This window comes from Physeter macrocephalus, chromosome 13, assembly GCF_002837175.3.
Source record: "Physeter macrocephalus isolate SW-GA chromosome 13, ASM283717v5, whole genome shotgun sequence".
NCBI classification, from domain to species: domain Eukaryota; kingdom Metazoa; phylum Chordata; class Mammalia; order Artiodactyla; family Physeteridae; genus Physeter; species Physeter macrocephalus.
In genome coordinates, this window is record NC_041226.1 from 13,980,291 (window position 1) to 14,001,591 (window position 21,301).

Here is a 21,301-nt window from a genome sequence, read left to right on the forward strand (position 1 = left end):
TAACAAGTCCTCCCAGAAATTTTGATGATACTGAAGACTTAGCACTACGGTCTGAGTGAAGAGTGAAAAAGAAATTTCTGTTTCTGCTAAACATTTACCGAAGCAGCTAAAACTGAAATTGAATCTGGCCTTAGAAGATATCAAAGAGAAAGGTCTGCTAGAAATAATTAGAAGTCAAATAACCAATCAACTGACTGAGAAAAGGGGCTAAGAAGCCACTGTCAGTTATTCCCTGTAGAGAAATAAGGTACTAAGAAGGTTAAAGAAAAGCTTAATAAACCATCAGAGAGTATCAGAGTAATGATTCTAGCAAGAGAGCAGCCCCAGTAAGAATACATAATGTTCCATCTTCCTGCCTAGTGTGGAGAACTACAGGTTCTCTGTGCTGTCTGCTACATGAAAGAAATAAAGTATTACTCTTTCTATTTTTTATAGTAAAAATGAAAATAAAACACTAAGAACTCAAATCCCTGGTTTATGAAGGAGTACATTAAATAGGGAAGGAAATACTTAATGATCTATGCCCATCTATTTATCTGGCCAAACCTAAATATCTTCATTAGATGCTGCACTGAGAAAAGTTTTTAACATACTAGCAATCATAATCATTTAAACAAGATATGATGGAAAGGATAGACAATCAATGTCAGGGTGATAGGAAGACAGGTGATTTTATGTGTTTCAATGTCTTCCCTATCATCTGTATATCAATCCCAGACCCCTTTCTTGAGTCCAAAATTTCTAATTATCTCCTAGATGTTAATGTCAATAAATCGAAAACTGAGTATATCCAAGCAGGTCTCATAAACCCTACTTATAATCTCTATCTCAGTTAATGGAATTAACTTTCCCCAGTTATAAACCTTAAAACATAATATTTTGTATTTACCAAGTCCAGTCAATTTAATTTCATAATTACCCAAGGATTTATTTCTCTTTTAGCTTTTCCGTTGTGATCATCTTTATTCATATTACCATGATATTTTTCCTGTTTCTCTTCACAACTAGACTCTAGAAAACAGGAATAATGTCTTCTCCCCAGTGCCCGGGCTAAGGTCTGACACAATAAGCATATGCAAATTGTAAATTGTTCCCTGGTGAATGTACTGGAAGAGTAAACAGATTAATCTGAATTCTCAAGCCCCCATGATTTCAGGAGGCCATCACACATTGCATCTTTTTTCAGGAGAAAGAAATCAATTTGTGACAAATTTGTAAAAGAAGACTGTATTTCCTGATCCACGTCTGTCACATTTTAAGGTCTAAGTAAGTGTTCTAATCATCAGATTTGTGTGTTTTTTTATATTAGATCCTCTTCCTTGACTCATCTTAAGACAAGTTACGTGTATCTTGTCCTCTTGGATATTAGTGTTCTCAGGTTTTAACACTCGGCTTCAGTGACCTCAACAAAATTAATGGTAATGTGTTCCAGGGTCTTTGGGGGAAGCCCATGAGACTGGAAATTAGGCAAAAATAGTAAACACAAAATGGCTTTCAATGATCACAAGAATCATCTAAGGAATTACAATTTATGAGAGAAAAAATTCCTGTCAAGAATTTATTTGTTACCTACCAGACACTGGCTTATGGAAACTGTTATTCCAAACAAGGTTGGCCATACTTAGGAGACGCATTATCTATGTAGATCACAGATAAACAGCCAAGCTCTCATGGGGTTTGTCTGCCTTTCCTCCCCCCAACAAGCCCTGAGGACTTCTTTTATGTGCTATACTGTATACATTTCATGACGTAACAACCTCACTTTTATTGTACAAGATACCAGGCACTCTGAGGTAGACTGGAGTTGCTCTTTCCAAATTAGAAAGTTCAAACCAAAAGATGCAATGTTTTGTTGATTCTCAGTGCCTTCGCTGAAGAGGAATTCTGGAATGTGCAAATAGAAAAGGAAAATTCTTGGCTTACAAACTGATACAAGAAAAATCTTCCAGAAACACATGGCCTGGGATAGTTCAGACTCCTGGCAGATTGCAAACCTTTACTGCCTTTTATTAATAATCAGGGTTCAGATCAAGTATCTCTAAGAAGCCAGGACCCACTTGTCAGACTAGAGTTTAGCTCAGAAGTTGAACATCTTCCAACAAACAATCTCATAATAGCAGATATCTTCTCCAGACACCAAATTACTTTGGCCAGCACAAATGTCATTGACTAAAGAGACACTGAAATGTTTGGTCACTGTTCTCTAGACAATAGAATTAAGAAGGTTATACAGTAATAAACAGGGAAAACACTATCGCAATTTTGTCCTATAGACTTGCTGTAACCTCAAATGATCTAGGCCCACAGTCCCAACATCTGTCTATGGTTGCCCTTATAGATATAGTTATATAGATATGGTTGCCCTTATAGTGTACAGGGTGTACACTATAAGATCATTGTTATTAGGAAATTCAAATACTTTAAGGGTATGATTGTGGAAGGAGTTTCAAAATCACGAGGTGCCTGGTAAAGTAGAGCCTGAACTTACACAGATAAAAACACACTCTTACTCATTCCTGTCTACGTGTCCTGTGTTCCTCAAGTGGTGGAAAACTGCGGTATAACATAACATATGCCTTCAGATATTACCATTACCTGTCCACCTCTGTCAAGTTTAGTACAAGTTTGAAAGGATACATGAAAGAAGCAAACCCTTCTATCAGGAAAGTTTTACCAATATGATGGGAAGGTATCCCAAACAACTGGCTATGAGAACAAAAAGCTAGGAAAGCAACAAGCAAAGAACTATTGTCATTGCGGAGTGTTGTTTTATCAAAGTTTGGGCTCAGGTAAGGGAAAGGGGTGCATGGTGGTGAGACATAAGAATGGGCCATAGAACACAAACTTCTGGCGAGACTTTTTCAGGAGACACCCAGCCATGAAGTTCTCCTAATCATGGTGGGGATTCTGATCAAAGTCCTCCAGTAAAGCAAAGATAATAGTAGATACAGCAGAGCTTGCTTTAAAGGAATGTAACGTCTCTAAGAGTCCATCATTTGCAGCAATTGTTTGCGCCTTATCAAATGGAACAGAAATTGCTAGAGCTGTAATAACACACTTTTTTATAAGATTTTACTTTAAAGGACAGATTTGAGCCACTGAAGTACATGCAATGTCTCTGCAGTTAGTCAGCGAGACTTGATGCAGGGAAGTGAAGAGTTCAGTGTGAAAGGATAAAGGACCAGAGAGACGATTCAGATACAGGGCAGTAACAAAGGGAAGGATCTAGACAGACAAATGAGAAAAATAGAAAATAAGGAAAAAATAGATTCCTTATTTGTTTCTGTCAATGATTTCTCCACTTCCTTAGTGGTAAAAAAATAGGAAGGTAGGAATAAAACCACATTGTATTTATAATTGTGTGCCATTTTGGTTTATTTTCTACCCCGTGATGTTAAGATACAGCTACATTTTGCCATTAGTAAATGTGATATAGTTAAGCCTACAGTCAGAGTTCAGTTACTTTTTAGTAATCTTTTTTTTTTCCTGCTTTTGAAAAATTTAAGTCTCAATTTAAAAGAATCTATTGGAGTTTGCTAAAGAACAATATCAGAATTATATGTACAACTCACTTCTGCAATAACATGCAGAATTCCAGAACAGGCAAGCAAGTTAAAAAGGAAACTCGCAAAAGAATTCAGCCTGTCACTGTAGAACATCAGAAAATGACGCACGAGAGGAGAAACACCCACACGTGCACAGTAGCCCCCCGAAAACATTATTGACCATTAGATAGAAATGTTTCCAATGTATGGGAAGCCACCATAGGCTACTTTGTTTTGCTTTGGTTCTCACCAAAGTCTGATTAGCCAGGGTAGGAGGTGCAGGTGGCAGTGACTTTTGGAGAGTATAAGATGTGTACTTAGCAGTGGTTTTGTGTCGTAATAGTTCTGATTTCAAGGCTAACATTTCTTAAAATTTGGGGAGAATATGACCATCCACAGAAACCTTCTGCAAGTAAAATAAACGAAAGCCAGTATTTTTGCACGTACCTGTTTTTCTCCACTGGGCTTCTTGTGGTTCAGTAACAGCTCTACAGCTCCGACAACTTCTTTCCTGATGGCGTGTAATAGAGCATCTCCAACATAGACGTTACAGCTTAAGAGTAGTTCGATGAGCTCCAAGTTCTCATTTTCGATTGCAATGAGGAGAGCAGTTCTTCCAAGTGGATCGACACAATTAATATTGATTTTAAAATAAATTTCAGCTTCCTCTAGGGATTTCTTGACACTTGCATAATCGCCCTTTTCCACGGCGTTCAGGTAGGCTTTCTCTGACGGTGAGAGCTCGGATTCTGCTCGGACTATCCTGAGAGGGATGCGGTCTCTGTAGGGAGCATTAACATTCCTTTTGTAATAGAACTGAGCCATGTTTCATGCCATGCTACTTCTTGGTCTCTGAAAGTGCAAACAAAAACCAACACACACAAGGATTAGTATTAGCACACTTTGGAATGATTATGCATCGCATTTAACAACTCACAATGAGGCCAATAACAACGATGAAACAGCAATTATTAAGTGAGAAGTTATGTTCCCTTTAAACAATGGAAATAGGCAATAATTATTCAGTTATCTAGAAACAGAGGTTTCAAAGTTCTTATTTAGGAAGAAAGAGAGGCCAGTATTTGGCAAGTTACTTATAAAAGTTACTTTAAAAGTGACGTCTGTCAGAGGTTGCACCTGTAATTTTTAAAAATTATTTACAAAATTTATCATACATATATATTGTTTTTAACGGAGACCCTTGAAAGGCAAAGGCTGTATCTCTGGGGTCCCCAAACTGGACCAGGGATTTTCAAGAATGTCCGTCACTGTCAGTTTTGCTCATCGTGGAGATGCTGTTGAGATTATGGAATATCAGTATCTGGGCAAAATGTTTTCCACTTTCATTTCTAGTTTAATGTTTGTAAGAACTGACATTAAAGTTACTGTGAGTTACTGATATTAATGTCAATAAAATATACTGAGCCCGATGAGCATAATTTTATTTTTTTCCTCTTGTAAGTAAATTCATTGAGGAAGAAAGAATGTGTACCAACGGTATTATCAAGATGAGTCTAGGCAATTTAATTTCCAAAGGAAGCATTTAGAAAAGGATTAAATATATGGTTTATTATGAAAATGCTATTTTCTTAATTCTCTTACCTCCGTATCGTGAAACAATAAACCACAAGGCAAGAATACATTTACTGTAAAATGTAATATTATTTTGAAATTACAGTAAATATACAGTTGCAGATGAGGAAATTATTTCAAATAAATAAGAGATTATCATCTTAAAATAGATTAATAATAAAGTCCGATGTCGCTAGAAGTTATACTGATTTGGTAATCATCTTAGAGGTACAAACTTACTGAAAAATGTATTCTGTTTTGAATATAATTTCTTTACCGCTGTTAGGTCCTGATTTCATACTATGGTCTGAACTATTTTATTATTCTATGTCATTTATATTCAACCCACATGTTTATTTACATACATTCACTACATCAAATTAAAATGAATGGGGTATTCTAAGTACCTGAACATGCATATTCATCTTAATTGATCTTTTTAGACCTAATCATTTTATAAGTAACTTAACCAGATTTGAATAATGCTTTAACTGTAGCTTGAACATGCATTGCATTAACAAATGTGATTATATTTAATGTAATGTTCTCAATTTTGGAAAGTATGCATTGTTTGCATGCTACCTCAATTTAACAGTAATTTCAGTTATCAAAGAGTTAAGTTTTATTTTTTGATGTCCAGATTATGCATCATGATTTCTCAAATATCTAGGTTCAGGATCTAATACACAAAACTGCAATTCCATAATTTCTTCCTTTCTGGCATATATGATTCAGCACTTTATTAAGGCCTCTTCATAGACTAAGCAAAAAGTGGTAATCCTATAATCCAGAATATTTTTCTCAAATATTTCACATTTTGTTAGTCTTGGTGTTTTAAACATATAATGACCAACTATACAGCATGATATAAATTTATTTTTACAATTGCAGACAAAGTGTGTGGTGAGTTCTTTAAATAGCAATATTACCTTTTTAGAGGAACATAAAAATTAAAACTGGTGTTCAAATATATTAATTTTAGACATGCAAATTGCTGACTTGAAGCTTAATTATAATTTCAGTATTTAGACGATGCATTAACTGACTAGAATAACGGGAACAAAATTATATTATCAGACAACAAAGACAATTTAATAGTCCTCCAGTATAACCAAAACTTCAAAAATCAACATTATTATGTTACATAGCTCTTTTTAATTTTCTGATCCCAAATGCCCCATGTATGCATCAGTGGTAACATTAAAATATTTGCCTTAGGAAGGCAACTGTCACCCACTTCCCCAGCACAACTTTTCTATCCGTGTCAGCATCCATGAAAGTGTGCGAGATCAAAGTTGTGGTTTTCACATGGCAATTTTATCCAGACTATAGTATAAATCTTCATAATGATAATAACCACCATTTATATTCTATTTCAGCAGTATACATTCTCTATTACCTCACTTTGTCCTTACTCATGGCTCTTGGAAAAATACATTAATTTTCACTTTCTAGAGTTGAATCCAAGGTTTCCCACCAACAATATTTTTGCTTAAGACTACTGTTTCATAGTAGCTTACCCAAAATACAGGTTAAAATGAAAGTATGAACATACATACACATGCACAGTATCAGAAATTCATGTGAATTATGGCTCAGTCAGGATTAGGAATCAGCTTAGAGGATGGAAAAACTGTAGTTCATTTTATTTCATTTACTTTGTTTTATTAATGATGGAATCATATAAAATATTAGACAGTAAACAGCATTTGACTTCTCATTTTCAGAATACAAGATGTTGGTTACAACGAAGGGATTGGACGACAACATAGCAGATACTGGAGAATTTGTGCGAGAGGAGGGGACAGATAAGGAGAAGTTAGACTTACTAAAATCGATTTCATTTAATCCAGATAACTACCATAAATGTAAACTACATAAGTTTCAAAAAAAGAGTAATTTGACATTGAGAGAAAGACATATTCTACTCAACGTTGTGTTTAAGATGTGAATCGGGCATGAGACTTTCCATTAGATAACCTGTCCCTCCATCTGTAAAGTGAGGAGGAACAACAACGATGAAGGAATGGGTGAGGAGAATCAGAGTTAGTGCTGACAAAGACCTTTTATCTGCTGTCCTCTTTTAACATCTTGAATTTGATAAAAAAAAAAAAAAAAAACCACAAGAATTCATGTTTGGAAGGCTACGTGGATTTGAAATATACTTAAAATGTACATACATAAAGTAAATAAAATTTAAATATTTACAGTGGAATAGTAAAACAGAGAAAGAAAGAGAGAGGGGAAGACAAAGAAGGAAGGTGGAGCAACTCTGATTGATGGCTAAAAACTTAAGAAAGTCAGGAAGAGTATATAATTTTTCAGTACATCCACTTGTCCTTCTGGATTACTTGATGCAGTGATACTAACAGAAGGACAAAAATCAAGTTTAACAATTGAAAACTGTGATATACGAATGTAATTGCAAGGAGAAGCTGCTGATAAGGCTGACGGCTCCTGAGCTGACACTCTTATCAGCAACAACGGAATTGCTACTGGATAGAAAGTCTGTAAAAAAACAGGGGTCTCACTGAAGCAAATATCTTGATCTCAAATGTGGAAATAAAAGCCTGTTTCTGATCCTGCACTTTCAGAATAAACTTTCTGGAGGAAAAAGATATTTTTTCCCCATAAATTACAGAGTTGAACAGATCCTTTGATTTCAATGCCCCCTTTATGACACATAAGCCAGAAGTAAAATGGCTGCTTCATCAAGTTATGTTTCAAAGACTTGGAAGAGCTATGGGATGTGATGAAGAAAAACTCAAATCCCGCGATGTGAATTCTTAATTAACCCAACATTTATTTTCCCTAAATATGTTTGGGACTTAAGAAACAAAACTGTGGGAGAGCTTCACCTTGAAATCAATCCCAAGATAAATTAAAAAAAAAATTGTCCCTAGATATGAAAACCACAATCATCTAAACAACATGAAGATATGCAGGAAAACAAAAGTTCCAGATATTTATAGGGTCTGAAGGCATATTCCCTAAAGGATAAATTTAGCTGTGTGGTGCAAAGAACAGTGAACCTGAATTCCGAAGAACACAGAGGAAAGAAAATAGACAGAAATCTCCACTCTTGAGTATACATTATTAAAAGTAAAATAAAATTTCCCCAAACAACGTTGTTTTCTCATTTTATTCCCTAACTGCCAAAAGATACATTTCATACACGTGTGACCTTATGACACAGTGAGAAATAAAGACTCTCATTTTTTGTTAGGATACTATGGCACATATCTAAGTTGTATTTGTATTTTTTTCTGAAATCTGATATAAAATAACAATTTCCCAGATAACTTATTCACACTCAATCCAGTTCGGATTTTTTTTCTGGAAATTGGTATAGTATATTATCTCAATAATCTTTGATATAATGCATACTCCACATAAAAGCATAATGCTCTCATTTTTGCTATCATTCCTAACTCCAGGCCTTTTTCCTCATCATCTTTCGCGTGGCTACACCAATATCCTTCTAATAATCTCACCGATGTTATCCTTGCATCCTCCCTGTTTAGTCTCCACAATGCCACGTGCCTAACATTTCTAAAATGTAAAGCTGATTCAATCACTCTCTCACTTTTAATCCTTAAATGACTAATAACCATTCACAGGAAAAACACTAACCTATTATGGAATACGGGACCTCCCTGACCTGGCTTCTAAATGCCTTCTTTGACATATCTACCAAGACAGTCCCTGGAAAACCTTATTTTACACTGACAAGAATCCCAAACCGCTTGGCCACTACAGTTTTAAGCATTTTCTCACACTGTTCTTTACAAGAGGAAAACTGTTCCTCCCCTGAGTCTCTGGCAACTCTTGTCAAGTTTTAAAACCTTCTGTGAAGTATCAGAGCCTCTGAGGATTTTTCTTCTCTTCCTCTTAAGGCAGAGTTAATGGCCTTTTCTATGCATCTTCATAAACCCTGTGGACCTCTTAGCTTTAGGACATTTTCTTTTTTTACTCTATAAAAGATTGGGACATACAGTATTGCATCCCCAATGCTAAGCAGGTAGTTAGTGCCCCAAATTTGTTGATGAATCAATGAATTAATGACTATACTTTCAGAGTTATTCCTCTGTCATTTTGGGTAAAGGAATAAAATTAATAGGGTAAAATTGCTTCAATCACGTGCCGAAAAATGGTTTAGCATTAGTAGGCCCGTTGAAGGCAACAGTGCATAACCGGACATCCAGTCAACAGTCACGAAGCTACTGAATACCCTGGGAAAAAATGCTTTCATTCTTCACCTATTTTTCTTCTCTAACTATCTTACCCCCAAGCTTTCTTCACCCATACAAAGAATTATCACCGTAATGTGTAAATCAACACATCTATAGCTCTCAGCTCTGGAATACACTTCCTATCACTACTGCCTAAATCATCAGAAAGGCATAAGATTTTGGTCAGTTGGCTGATACTTCCAGGGAAATGTGAGCACAGGGGAAAGAAGTACAAGACAGCCAAGGCTAGCAAATTGAATATCTTATAATGGGAGAAACGGAGTTAATATACCTGTTAACAGGAGACTAAAATACGTGTATAAATATCTACAAAATTATAAAGAGAATATGAGAAAATCTGAGGAATAAGAGATCATCAAGAATAAGTAATTGGAGATACTGGCAGAATGACCATGGAATGAATCAGTAAACTGAAAGTTCAGATCGTGAAATTCTCCCAGTTAGGAAAAAGTAAAAGTGAAGAGAAAAAGAGAATGGATGTATAAGAGCCAAAATCTATAAAATAGCAATTGAATGAAGAGAAAATAAAATAATGGAGTGCAGGACATATTTTTAGTATTAATGACCAAGAATTTTCATAATTATAAAAGATATAAGACCTCCCATGGAAAGAATCCATAGTACCACATAAGATTGATTAAAAGATTAATAGATTAGATTAAAAAAATTATAAAGGAGGAGAAAAAAATATCCCCTATGAGAATATCCCCTACCACATACATCATAAGGAATAGCTGTGACATTAGTTTTTGTTCTAGAAAAACTTTGCCCAGGGGAGATAAGACTGTAAGATAAGACTGTAATGAATAACTCAGGATTTCACTATTCCCATCAAGAAATTCCTGCATGTAAGTTTATCTGAGATAACATCCTGCTCACCTGGGCAAACAGCTTCTTATCAAACACTTTACTTATCAAGACTCTCTCCAGAACCCTCACTTGGCCAAATCTACCAATCCTAAATTAGTATGTCACAAATATTGCCCAATCTCAATCATTCTCCTACCTTGAAATATCCACCTTAAACTCCTGTACCCAGGGCAGAAAACCCTACAAATATTCTCCCTAACTGGCCCCTTTGGTGGCACTACACAGCTATACCAATGTGATGTTCTCCATACTGCTGGGAGTTATAAAGAACTTATCCTTGCTTTACTGGTAAACTGTATGATAATATTTTGGGAGTCTGATACTTAAAAAGAATAAAGAATCAGATTAACATCAGACCTCAACAGCAAATTTGGAGGTTTTGACTGAAAAGTAGAAAAGGATAAAACCCTCCCAAACAGAATTTTGAAGCTAGAATTTCATATTTATTAAAATTATTTAAATACAGGGAGGAATATAATTAGTCTCATGCATACAGCCTCAGAAGATTGCTCACGTGAAGACCATATTTGATCATAGGATGATACTACAATATATAGAAAGTATAGATATAAAGAGAAAGATTTCTATGGTTTAAACAGTAGAGTTTTTGTATGTTTTGCTCACTGATCTATGTACGAGGCTTAGAAAAGGGTCTAGTATGTAAAAAGTACACAATAAATATTTACTGAATGAATTAAGTATCTACTGAACATCGTATGTCAAATGTGTATATTAAACAATGGCAGTACCCTGAAGCCAGCATCCTTGCACTCACGGAGCCTATGATCCATTGGACCGGACCCACAAAAACTTTTAAAAAGCAAAGGAACCAACAGCAAAATTACAGTTTTTAAGGGCTACAGTGGAAACAAATGATGAGAGGGGGTGGAGAAAGATGGCAGGAGGGGGAGGAGATGGAGATCTACCTTAGGTAGGGGGCTCAGGGGTTACCTGTCTATGACATGAAAGATGACAAAAAGCCAGCTAAGTGATATTAAAAAGTGCAGAGAAGACCATTATGTTAAAACGATCTGAAAGTGAGAAACCAGTGAGGCAGGAGGAGCAGGATGCAGTCTAGGATGTAAAACAGGGACAGCATGTCTGGAGTATTGTGAGCAAGAGAGAGAGTGGAAGAAATGGGTTCTGTAGCCAGGAAATGCAGTGCGAAGATCTGGGAATGGATTCAAAACATAATAAGAAATTCTTGAAGGGCTTTGAGCTGGGGACGTGCATAATCCAATTTCTGTTTTTCTTTGTTTGTTTTCTGTTTTGGGGTTTTTTTTTGGTTGCACTGCACAGCATGTGGGATCTTAGTTCCCCGACCAGGGATGGAACACAGGCCCCCTGCAGTAAAAGTGTGCAGTCTTAACCACTGGACCACCAGGAAAGTCCCTCCAATTTCTGTTTTTAATGGTCATTTAGGCTGCTGATTGATTTGGAAACGCATAAGAGTGAAAACTAAGACCATCTGCCAATAAACCAAGTGAATGACATCAAGAGTTTATATCATGAAGGAGGAAACATTAACCCTTAGGATTAAGAATGCAAAACCCAGACTCTGATGGTGGTATGTTTGTGGAGATTTAAATGTCTGCTCATATTTTATTGAGTTTATTAATATTTTATTAGTGCTCTGATTGAATATATTTCAAGTACTCTCATTCTAATCCTTTCCCATATCCCTATTTTTTCATACCTTCATAGAATGTGAAGATTTTAAGGAATACATATATCATTTTATAACAGGAATGTGTGTACACATATTGCTATTACTACATCAGAAACACTTTTACTTCTTTCATTGTGTCAAAGATGTCACTACTTGTGGACAGTGAAAGCATAACTTGTCATAAAGGAAGCAATATTAAGAAGAAATGTGGGGGAAAAGCAATACATGTTGCAAATAAGCAGTTTACAATATTAGACAAAAGAAAGACAAAACAACCTAGTTTCAAAAATGAAATATTCAACAGCAAAATTTATTCAAAAGTCGCCCAGAACTACCAGATCCTGCAGTCCATAGCTGACCTTTAGTTTCTGACATTGTGTGTGGGCACGTGTGTGTATGTATGAATGGTAACTATGGTAATGGTGAGTCTTTTGAGCAAAACAAAAAGGAATAAATCTTGTAGTGATAGCAAAAGTAATATAAAAATGCTTAAATTTGTATGCACATATAGAATTTTTGATAAATATATGACCCCCCCCAAAAAAAAACAATTAGATTATTGCAGAGGTAAGGATACCATGTTAGATGTTATTGCTTTGGGTCATGGTGGTGGTGGTGGTGCTGTGTGTGTGTGTGTGTGTGTGTGTGTGTGTGTGTGTGTGTGTGTGTATGTGAGAGAGAGAGAGAGGGAGAAGTAACAGAACACATATTTCATAGTAGCATATCAACCAAGAAGCATGAAAAATCAGAGCAGGAAATGGAATAACAATAAACAATGTTGAGACAGTTGGTTAGAAGTTTCGGAAATAATTATTTCGTAACACCATAAGAGTGATTCAAAGTATATTTAAAAGTTAAATATTGAAGCAAAGTGACAGGAAAATGTCAGTAAATATTAATCAGTCCCTTCGATGGGGAAGAGTTTTCCAAACAAAACACAATGGAAAGATGACCATGAGGAAGAATCATGCTATGTATATACAGAATGCAAAAAATCTTAGTATGAAAACAATGTACAAAATTAAGAGGCAAAACAACTAGGAAAATTATTCAAAATAAATATGACTGAGAAGAGGTTATTAAATAGAAAAGAAAAATCACTAAGATTCAAAGAATAAAAAGAACAGCCTCCTGGGAGAAAAGGAAATATAACTGGAAAATATCATTTGAAAATGCATTCTACTTTACTGACCTCTAAAACTGTGAAGTCTACCAGTATGATAAAAGACATTGCATGTCAAATGTGATCACATTACATACAAAAGAATACCTGGTACCAGAAAAGATGCAGTGAAAATACTTTTGTTAATTGTTGGTGATAGTTTAAAGTGAAAAGGAATTAGAAATATGTGTATCACCCTTTTGAAAGGTTCAAGCCCTTTACCCCACAAATATCTCTCCCAGGAATCAACCCTGGAGCTGTATGTCATAAAGCAGGCAATGATGTATACACAAAAGGAAAAATAACTCTTACATAGGAAAAATAACTCTTAACATACTGTCGGAAAAAACTGGAGAGACTTAAAAACCAATAATTGTAAGCTATTCAATTAAGAGCTAAATATTTCATTAAAAAGTGCACCACTATTAAAATAATATGTATTAAAAGTTAATATTATGCAGAATAATCATATTATGATACGTGCTAATCATGGATAAAATTTTGAACACAGTAAAATTAATGTCTACAACAATGATAAAACCTGTAAGAAGGAGGTAACTACGCTTATAATTAAGAAAGGTTACCTATGGGTAATTGGTGATTTCTGTTCTTGCCTAAATTTTCTAAGTTTTAAAGGAGAACACAGTATACGTTACTAAAAACAAAAACAAAACAAAACAAAAAAACCTCTTAATCACAAAGTAAAAGTTTACTTTATAAAAGAAACAATCAGCTGTCCTTGATAATTAGCAGAACTCTCATGTTTAAAAGGTATTTGACTTGTTTTTCATGACTGCAAATGCTAGAACAAAGACTAATAGGTAGAGATTATAATGAAAAAGCTTTCTTCTCAACTAAAGAGTGATCTATTAATGGTAATATTTGTTGTCAAATATTCAATGTGTTTCTCAGAGGTTAGTAAACTCCCTGTTGCTTACAGTATTCAAGCATGCAAGAGACAACTCAAAAGCGGAAATATACTGGAGAGAGAATTCAAGAACTAGACAGATGACTTAAAGTGGATAACCTTTAATGACTGTAGTGATTAGACTCTGATCCTATTAGTCTCTGCTTTTGTCATTGTCTCTGCCAATAAGCCATGTGACTTTAGACACATTACTAACTTTGTCATTCTTCCTATTCCTCTATTAAACTTATAATGAATCATCTTCATGTTTTCATAAAGCTCTATAATTTTTGACTTAATTTTTATAAATACAAGGTTATTTGTATTCTGCTTTGATACATGACTTTTTGCTCTTGGTTATAGACTGGGTATCTCCTCATTATATACAAATGAGTTTTCCAAGGAAACTGTTTCAAACTTATTAGTTGTTTAGATAAACACAACTGTATGAAGTCATTTCAAATCTACTTATTTTATAACTACAAAGAGAAATTAGCTTTTTGAAGATAACACAGTTTTTAGAATTTTCCATCATAGTCTTCATTCTAAATATTTATTATGAAGTTAATTTGGTTATTTTTATTTCTAAAAAGTACTATTTTATTATTAAAACTAAAATATATTTTATGTTTGGATAGTGAAGATATACAGGTTTACCGTCATGCTGGGGTTAGACAGAATGTTTTTATTAGGGGTATAATTTTTAAAATTCACACATGTATCTTTATTTGTTATACCTGTAAATACGACGGTCTACATTAGTTTTTTTCTTCTAAATGGTAGTTATTGTATGACATTCATTTCTCATATAGCCTTTATCTGAGGCATTTGGAGGAAATATAAAAGTAGAAAACAGTGTTCCCTGTACTTATTGATTGTATAATTTGCTTTATTTAGCATTACCAAGAGAGCTCTTAGCATTTGGGGGGACAAAACTAGACTCCCCTGCAACCACTGATATATAGTTCTTAAAATTTTTTTATGTTTAGAGGTTTAATCCAATGTTTAATGTTTCCCAATCCATTGTTCTCTGTATTCCTAAAACAACCTGTCCTGATACAAAAAGGAAAAGATAGGTTGTTTTGTTTTGTTTCCCCATTTTCAGTTACTGAAGATAGCATGGTGAGCCTATTATTAAGGTCCCAAGTTGTAAATCCTGAAGCTGATTTATTTATATTAGTCCACTGCAATTTCAGGCAAGGGGTCACTTTTGGTGAAGCAATGTTCCCTCCTCTATCTGAAGGCGCATTTTTTTTTTAAGATTTTTTTTTTTTTGATGTTGACCATTTTTAAAGTCTTTATTGAATTTGTTACAATATTGCTTCTGTTTTATGTTTTGGTTTTTTGGCCACGAGGCATGTGGGATCTTAGCTCCCAACGAGGGATTGAACACCCCAACACACACCCCGCCCCCCACACTGGAAGGCAAAGTCTTAACCACTGGACCACCAGGGAAGTCCCTGAAGGCACAACCTTTAAAGGAAAGTATACGGAGTGAGTGCGGGTGGCAGAGGGTGACCTGATCTACCAACTTGATCCTGAAGACAGACTAGTTAACTGGGGTACATCAGTTTCACATCTGCTTGGTGTCCACTGGAAATCCTTACTCCTTCATATGTGGGTTCCATTATTCAAAAAAAGATTTATTGAGGCTAATTCTGTATCATACCAGGACTATTTTGAGGGCTGAAGATAAAAAGTCAAATGAAACACAATCCCATTGGGTGAATTTTATGGCACATAATTATATCTCAATATAGCTGTTAAAACAACAGCAAGAAATCCCTGACCTCAGGGAAGACACTATCTAGTAGAGGAGTTTTGTTGATAATCAATAATAAACACCACGTGGCAAGTTCTCCAGTACAGATTTATAAACTGTTTCTTGGGGATTCCAAAGAGAAAGCAGTTAGTTGTACCTGTGGGGAAAGAAATGCTTGTTAATGGAGCTCTATGTAAGTATTTTACTATGAGTAGGTGTCTCCCCAGTGGCTATTGGAAGCAAGGAATTCCAGGAGGAGCAAGCAGTTTTTTAAAGGCATGGGGATGAGAAAGAGCTCCCCCATTCTATGCTAGTTTCTCTTCCTAGAATAACTGTTATTGTTCATAAGTATCCAGACTTTTACACAACGGCTCTCCTATTATGCCTTTTAGAATTTTGGTTACCCCAATTTTGTTCTAAATTACTTAGTGATCTTTATTATTCCCTACCAAATACTGAACTTTTTAGTGATTGTATAAATTTGGGAATTTGAAAGAACTATACAAAGTCACAGGAAAATATACATTTCTGTGGCTCAGAAAAAAATTTAAACTTCTGCAAGGACATGCAGCCACTTAGTGTTGCAGCCAGAAGATGCTGCAAAATGGCGAGCAAGCAAAATGCTGATGGTTTCAGGAAGTAGTCAGAGTCAGACATGGTAAACACCTTCCGGATAAATTCTATTCCACATTCCCAACCAATTTTTAGTCTAGGCAGGTGGGAGTGAGAGTTCTATTAGGTTAGGGCTGTTCCTTAATGAGGCTGGTCCCGCCATATCCCTAGGAATTTTGTTCTTGCCTTACTGCTTAGATCTCCAAAGACTGAGTCTACTTTAAAACACAGTCCCTTGTAACAACAAAAACACTGTTACAACCAAAACAACAACACTTACAGAACACTTAATCCATGCCAGGCACTGTCCTAAATTTTACATGTATGAACTCAATCCTCAGGAAACCTGCCTGGATTAAACACAATTGATCAGTGACCCTTGGGATGGATAGTGAGATACCTAACTTGACAAGGTCACAAGGGCTTGAGAAATGTGTTCCCTACTCTATGTCCAATTTTCTTCATCCCAAATTACACATTTTGCTTTTCTCTCTGTTAATGAAATGGACATTCAGTTTCCCAGTGACTGGGTTTTTATCATGTTCCCTAATTCTCCAGTGATGCCTTACCTGTGTAGTTCGTCTCCTAATTCTGAACCTCAGATTCCTCATCACTGGCTCTCAGAAAGTCCTTCTGAGTCCTTACCAGCACTGCTGGACCTCCCCTAAACATCGGTCCCTCAGATCTTAGGCTTCTTTGCAAACTGAGTCTTGGCAGCCATATTAACCTATACTCAAGATAACGGAGGCCTATTTGTCACTTCCCCGTTGGCTCTTCTCCTGTTTGGAGAATATTTCCAGGCTCATAGATGCCTGCTAAAAAGACCCCTGGCAAGTCATAGTCACCTCATCTCCCCCTTCCCATTCTCCAGTCATAGCATCTCAAATAATCTGGTTCAATTCACTATGAATGCAGCTAGAAAAAGAGAACATAATTTAGTCCTTTGCTCAAGTGAGATGTAGCAATTAGTAAATAATTAAGTGTGGGTTTCACTCCCAATATTAAATGAAACCCAGAATGTTAAAGCTCAGTAGAACTGTGCTGCAAGGCGACTCTCACTTTCTTTGCTGTTTCTGGATAGTAATTCAGACTGAATAACAACCTAAAAGCACTATACAATTAACAGAGAAGTAGTAGGCATAAATATCATAAAAGGCAATCTCTTCCTTTTCTCTTGAACTTTTAAATCTTTCACTCAATCTTTTCATGTCCTTTCAATTTACCAACTGAGTTTATTTCTATGCTGAACTCAAACATCAATTATGCAAATCAAAAACAAATTAGTTTTTTTTTAAACTCGACTGCTTAGAATATCCTTCATAAAAGTTCATTATGCACAAGGCATTCAGCATTTCTTAAATACCTCTAACAAGTATAGTAATTACCATAGCAACTTAAAAGATTACATTTATTTGGCAAAGCAGGTTTTTTTTACAGGTTATTTGGTTATTGTCCAAATTTATGATAAATTTGCCTTCCAGAGAATTTTGTTATTCTGTACTGTCATTTGCCTTATGACATTTTGATCGTTATTTAACGATATAAAGCTATACTATGATGTTTAAGTACTCATCCTAGAAGTTTATCTTCTTAGTATATTGGCATTGAAAGATTTAAGACCACCCTTAAAACAGCTTTTATCAGCAGGCATGTTAACATTTTCTTCCAAATTCAATTAGCTCTATGTCTTTGGAAATTTAACAGATATGGTAGGATTACTTATATAGGTGGTATAGTTTATTTTCCATCAAGTCTTCATTTAAACTTTAAGTAAATGAAGCTAATTTTCTTAAAGTCAATGTTCTCCTGTTATTCTAAGAGTTGGCCTAAACTAATTTAAAGCATTGATTTCAGAAATGAGAAAGAGCTATGGTTTATTTCATAGAATTCTCCATTCTGACTCTGGCTCCATTAAAACAGCTCTTAGGTCTCTGCTAATTTTCTCTGTTTCCTGAGGACCCAGTTGCCTTAAGGAAATTGAGGAATTAAACTACCAAGATCTACTCTAATTCTAAAGATATGATTCCACACCACCTCAGGTAAAACAGTTTGTTAGTTTTGTAAACATTGCTGATTTATTAAAATTACCGTGAAATTGAAGCTGGGAGTTAATTGTCAGTTTACCATTCAAAATTACAATCCCCAAATGCCATGATATTAAAAACCTCACAGGCGCTCTGTATGCACTGATGGAACATCTAGATGAAAAGCTAAGTAAAAATCTATTAATCAAATATTTTGTCTATAGAGTATCAGAAATTAGAATATGTATAAATATTTATTTTTCTTAAACCAGATGTTTGACACATTGTAATTATAGCCTTCTGCTACTGAAACCAACATTGTTAGTGTTTGGAAGTAAAATAATCATTATTATGCAAATTCTATGACATTTTCTATATACATTTTACTGAAGATATATTATACTAGAAATATATTTTAGTCAATAATTATTTTAGATCTCCTCTTTAAATGTTATATAATGAATGAAAACAGTGAAAGACCATCTTAAATGGAGGTAAACTTTAGCATCAATACCTAACCAATGCTGTATTTTGGGGATTTAGCAAGGGTGTAAAGCTTAACTTGCCCTTTGCTAAATTTCTGCAAAAATAATCTGATTTCTCTAGTTGATATATTTTTTTAAATTTTCTGTATACAACAGTTAATTTTATGTGTCAGCTTGGCTGGGATGCCCAAATATCTGGTTAAACATTTCTGGGTATTTCTATGAGGATGTTTTCAGAAGAGATTAGCATTTGTATTGATGGACTGAGTGAAGCAGATTGCCCTCCCTAATGTGGGTGGGCAGTACCCAGTCCGCTGAGAGCCTGAATAGAACAAACAGGCAGAGGAAGACTGAATTCGCTCTCTGCCTGACTGTTGAGCTGAGACATGGGTCTTCTCCTGATCTTGGACTGGGACTGTGTTCCTGATTCTTAGACCTTTGGACTCAGACTGGAATTTATGCCACTAGATCCCTTGGGTCTTGAGCTTACAGATGACAGATAGTGGTACTTCTCAGCCTCCATAATTGTGTGAGCCAATTCCTTATGATAAATATCATTTGTATCTACCTATTTATCTATCATCTATCTTCTATCTATCAATTGATCGATCTATCTACCATCTATGTATCTATCATTTATCTATCGATCGATCGATCTATCATCTATGTATCTATCATTTACCATCTATCTATCTATCTGTCTATCGATTGATCGATCAATCTATCATCTATCTATGTATCTACCTTATCTATCTATCATTTATCTAACTATCTATCTATCTATCTATCTGTCTATCTATGCATCTACCTATCTATCTATCCATCCATCCATCTCTATATCTCCTATTGGTTCTGTTTCTCTGGGGAACCCTAATACATTGCACCTTCTGCTGCCTCTTCTTTTGTCAAATTTTAGAACTCCTCTTGAGTGTCTGCATTTTGCATTTTTAAAGAACATAAGATTTGCACTCAGCAAGAGCTAGTTTGTACACCAATGCAGATGCCTTCAACCAGTGTGGTCTACACATAATTACTTAACTCAGAGTTATGTTTTCTCATGTGTAAAATCAAGATAATACTGACTCTCTCAAAATCCTGTGTTAAAGGGTCAAGATGAAATATATTAAGCTTGAATGGTGCTTGAATTCTGAGAAACAGAATTCAAATAGGCATAGAAACACATTAGATGCCTATTAAATGCGTATTCAGTTTCAGCCTTGACCCTTTTTTTCCTGTAATTTTGGAAGTTCAGGACTTGAATTAACCCTAAATTTACTGCAAACACATTGTAATACAGTAACTAAATTTCACAACCCAAGAAGTTTTGGTCTGAGGAACCTCAGGTGATTTTACATATTTCATAAGGATAAAACACTAGAGCTTTGGTTCTCCTGCTTCTAGGCTGACAATAGAAGTTAGTTTGGGAGCCTAAACATTTGTGTTTTTGCAGTCTCCTGCCACTTAGCCTCAGGGTAGTTATTTCCTCTCCTCGGAACTCAGGTTGTCTGGTAGATAATGATGCCCATGCAGTGTTGTTGGTATGCAAATGTGATTCAATATACAAAAGTGGCTGATACATAGGTATTCATTTGATGGTGATCATCTTTCGTTTCACTGAATGTCTAACTGGCAAAATTTACATGTAAACTCATGAAAATGATTTGTCAATATTTGTAAAATTGAGCTTAAGTTTCTTTAAATCTAAGACACGTAAATTAGCACACATATTTCATGATAAATATAAGTAATAACTAATATATAGGTTTTTTTTGTTTGTTTGTTTGTTTGTTTTTTTTTTGTGGTGTGCGGGCCTCTCACTGCTGTGGTCTCTCCCGTTGCGGAGCACAGGCTCCAGACGCGCAAGCTCAGTGGCCATGGCTCACGGGCCCATCCGCTCCGCGACATGTGGGCTCTTCCCGGACCGGGGCACGAACCCGCGTCCCCTGCATCGGCAGGGGGACTCTCAACCACTGCGCCACCAGGGAAGCCCATATAGTTTTGTTTTTTAATGCAAGAAATATTTAAATTAATTTTATAAAATTAATTTCTAGAATATAAGAGATATTGATTATAGTCAATAATCAGTCAATAAACTAAGTTCAAAGTTTATGAGAGGACCAGTTTTCAATAATCTACTGCCATCCAATACATTTAATATTTATCTGTCAGCTTCAGTTTTATAAGACTTGGGAAGTGTAACTGTGTCTCATAAAATTAATGGAACTATGAATGAATAGCTTAATATATTAGAAGTATTCTCCAAGATGCAACATACACAGGTGGGTAGACAGATAGGTTTAAGAGCTATCAAGATAAAATACATGCATTTGTAAAGAAATACATTTTTACTAATCATTTCATATATGAATAAAACAGAATGAGCAGGACACTAAATAAGAACAATCACTATAATATGAACCAATGTAAATCATAAAATGAT

General features: G+C 35.2%; 1 protein-coding gene across 5 annotated transcripts in view; it reads right to left on the reverse strand.

The window, feature by feature from the left end:
- Positions 1–4,400, reverse strand: part of TRPC4 (transient receptor potential cation channel subfamily C member 4) — a 122,244-nt gene extending 117,844 nt beyond the window's left edge. For 4 of the 5 annotated variants that reach the window (XM_007117012.1, XM_007117010.2, XM_007117009.2 and 1 more), the window contains exon 1: positions 3,993–4,370. In XM_007117012.1, coding sequence (XP_007117074.1) covers positions 3,993–4,370 — 378 coding nt within the window. Of the gene's footprint in view, positions 1–3,992 lie in introns of all 5 variants that reach the window. The other variant, XM_007117007.2, reaches the window with a different exon arrangement.
- Between the last annotated feature and the right edge of the window lie 16,901 nt (positions 4,401–21,301).